The 2,777-nt window shown below is 62.6% G+C and overlaps 1 protein-coding gene across 1 annotated transcript; it reads left to right on the top strand.

Annotated features, from left to right (window-relative positions):
• Nucleotides 1-221: 221 nt before the first annotated feature.
• Nucleotides 222-607, top strand: LOC127309581 (large ribosomal subunit protein P2B-like). The gene has a single exon (XM_051340379.2). It carries the CDS (start codon nucleotides 259-261, stop codon nucleotides 601-603), a length of 345 nt encoding a protein of 114 aa, XP_051196339.1. The 5' UTR covers nucleotides 222-258; the 3' UTR covers nucleotides 604-607.
• Nucleotides 608-2,777: the final 2,170 nt, after the last annotated feature.

Raw genomic sequence — 2,777 nt, 5'->3', positions numbered from 1 at the left:
GCCTATACGTACGTGCTACTACTTGAGCCCAAAGCTTTTACGAATATGTGCGTGTCAGCTCCGGTGTCCGGGCCTCGCTCCGCAGACAGTCCCATCCAGATTCAAGGTCGACGTCCACGTAGTGTTGCTCTGTATATAAAGGTCCATATACACCGATCGAGTCTCATCAAAATTCGAGGTTCTTCGCCGGCAAGTCGCTAATCGACCGACTAGTTACTAGTTAGCCAGGGTTCTTCGTCGAGTTTCCAACCGATCGAGATGAAGCTCGTGGCAGCGTACCTGCTGGCCAACATGGCCGGGAACCCGAGCCCGACCAAGGACGACGTCCGCAAGATCCTCGACTCCGTCGGCGCCGAGGTGGAGGAGGACAAGCTGGAGCTGCTGTTCAAGGAGGTGGAGGGCAAGAGCGTTGCCGAGCTTATCGCTGCCGGCAAGGAGAAGTTCGCCTACGCGCCATCCGGTGCCGGTGCTGGCGTGGACTCGGCCCCCACCGCCGCGGCATCCGGAGGCGGCGCTGCTGCCGAGAAGAAGAAGGAAGAGAAGGCCGAGGAGAAGATAGAGGAAGAGGAGGATGACAACATGTTTAGCCTCTTCGACGACTAAGCAATTAGCATGGCGTCCAGAGATCTAATCTACTCTGGTTTCTAGTAGAAGCAGCTGTTTTTATTTTACAGTAGTATATCTATTTTAGTCTATTTTTTGGCCGGTCTCTGCACATCTATACTCGTTGGTAATATAATATGGGACGTGCTGAGCGTCCCCCGGGGGATCAAATTCCCGATCCCCCGGGTCCCCAGCCGTCCGATAGCCAAATCTGATCCGTCCGTTCCGCATCATGCAACTCCCGCACATGGCCTTGCCAAGCAGCCTGTCTCTTCACCGTCCCCGCTCCTCCCGTCAGTAACAACCGTCGCTGAATTACTTGCCGCAGGTGTCGCCGGAGAACCCCGTCGCGAGGGCCGCCACAGGTTTCGCCGGCGGACCCCGTCGCTAGCGCCGCCGCAGAACCCGTCAAGGGTTCGCCTGAGAAGCAGAATCTTCTCTCCGCGCCTCGCATCCCCTCCGTCAGACACGCAGTCGTGGAGAAAACCGACACCACATCGCCGGTGAAGTAGCTTCGCCACCCACCGAAGCAGCAACGGCGTTAGCCCCTATAGCACCACCGCACCCCTCTAGCAGCACCACCTTCCTCCTCTTGTAGCAACGTCGCCACACCAAGGTAGCGCCACCGGTCTCCCCTTGCAGCAAGGTTGGCCGACCCTTGTAGCAAGGTCATCCGCCATTTGTAGCAGCGCCGCCGCGCCATTGTAGCATCAGAGACTGCCTTGTGTAGCGACGCCCGGTCGCCAATTGTAACAAGGCCGGCCGTCGATGGTAGCAATGCCTGGCCGCCACTACCCACAGCCTCCGCCGCTGCTACCCACGGCCTTCGCAGCTGCTGCGAACAGCCGCCGCGGGACCGCCGCCGCTGCTGCGAACGGCCGCCTCCGGTGCTACCCACGGCCGCCGCCGTCGCTCCCCATGGCCTCTGCCGCTGCTGCGAACGGCCGCCTCCGGTGCTACCCACGGCCGCCGCCGTTGCTACGAACGGCAGCCTCTGCTGCTACTCACCGCGCCCCCACAAGAGTAGCAGCCCGCCCAGTGCCGTCGACGGAATCCGCGCGGCCGATGGGGAGGCGGAGTCGGCGTCGAGGCCGTCGCGCGTACGACGGCCAGATGCCCGACGGGCGGAGCTCGGCGTCGGGGCGGATGTGGGGGCGGACGAGAGTGTGGCGGCTACGAGATGGATGAAGTCGGGGGAGGCGGCGGCACACGACACTACATCAGCAATGGAGCTGCCTGTGAAGGGGAAAAATGATGGACGGCGTCACGGAGGTAGAAGATGGATAAGGTGCAGAATTTTCTACCGCCCAGTTTAATGGGTCCCACCCATGTGCGTGCGTGAGAGAACCCACGTTGCATCTCGCGTGGCAGGATGTGAAACCCATGTGCTGCTCGTTTCGTCCGTCCCGCGGGGACGCGTGGCGTGCGGAGGAGGCGGGGGATCGCGAGGACGCGATCGTCCGGGGGATCGCGAGCATTTCCCATATAATATATACGGATGAACGCCGGTGATCACATGGGTACGTGAGCACGCGGTTTCTATCCGACACGTGTCTAACGCTGTTTGTCTTGCCGTTAGTGCGTAATCATTAGATGGGAACGAGACTATGATCTAAAATAAAGCGGTCTGCTTTTATCCCCTTTCCTCTTCCACGGACGCACACAGGAACATCCACGCGCGCCATCATCCCCACTGTCCTACGCACCGGCGCAGCAGGTCGTGGTTTTGGACGTCGGAGGCGAGAAGCAGGCCGGCCACCGGCGTTGAGGTCGTCGTGGTCCACGCCATCTGGAGAACGCGCAACCGGGACATGACCTACATCTCGCAGCCGCCGACATCGAGGTCGTCGCACAGCCGGGATGCGAGCAGCGGCCAGCGTTGAGGACGTCGCGCGACCGGGACACAGCTACAGCTCGCAGCCGGCGTTGAGGTCGACGCGCGTCCAAGACGCGAGCAGCCGGCGGCGCGGAGGTCGTCGGGCGGCCAGGACGCGAGCTGCATCTCGCAGCCGCCGGGTCGCGAGCAACTGACGGCGTCGCGGTCGTCGCGCAGGCCGGCGGCTGGGAGGCGAGCAGCCGACGGCGCGGAGGTCGTCGGGCGGTCGGGGTGCGAGCTGCATCTCGCAGCCGCCGTTGTTGAGGGCGTCGCGCGGCCGGGCCGCGAGCAGCTGCCG

The sequence above is a fragment of the Lolium perenne genome, chromosome 6 (assembly GCF_019359855.2).
Source record: "Lolium perenne isolate Kyuss_39 chromosome 6, Kyuss_2.0, whole genome shotgun sequence".
Taxonomy (NCBI): Eukaryota; Viridiplantae; Streptophyta; class Magnoliopsida; order Poales; family Poaceae; genus Lolium; species Lolium perenne.
The sequence above is the reverse complement of the archived record's forward strand: the minus strand, read 5'-3'. Positions and strand labels throughout refer to the sequence as shown.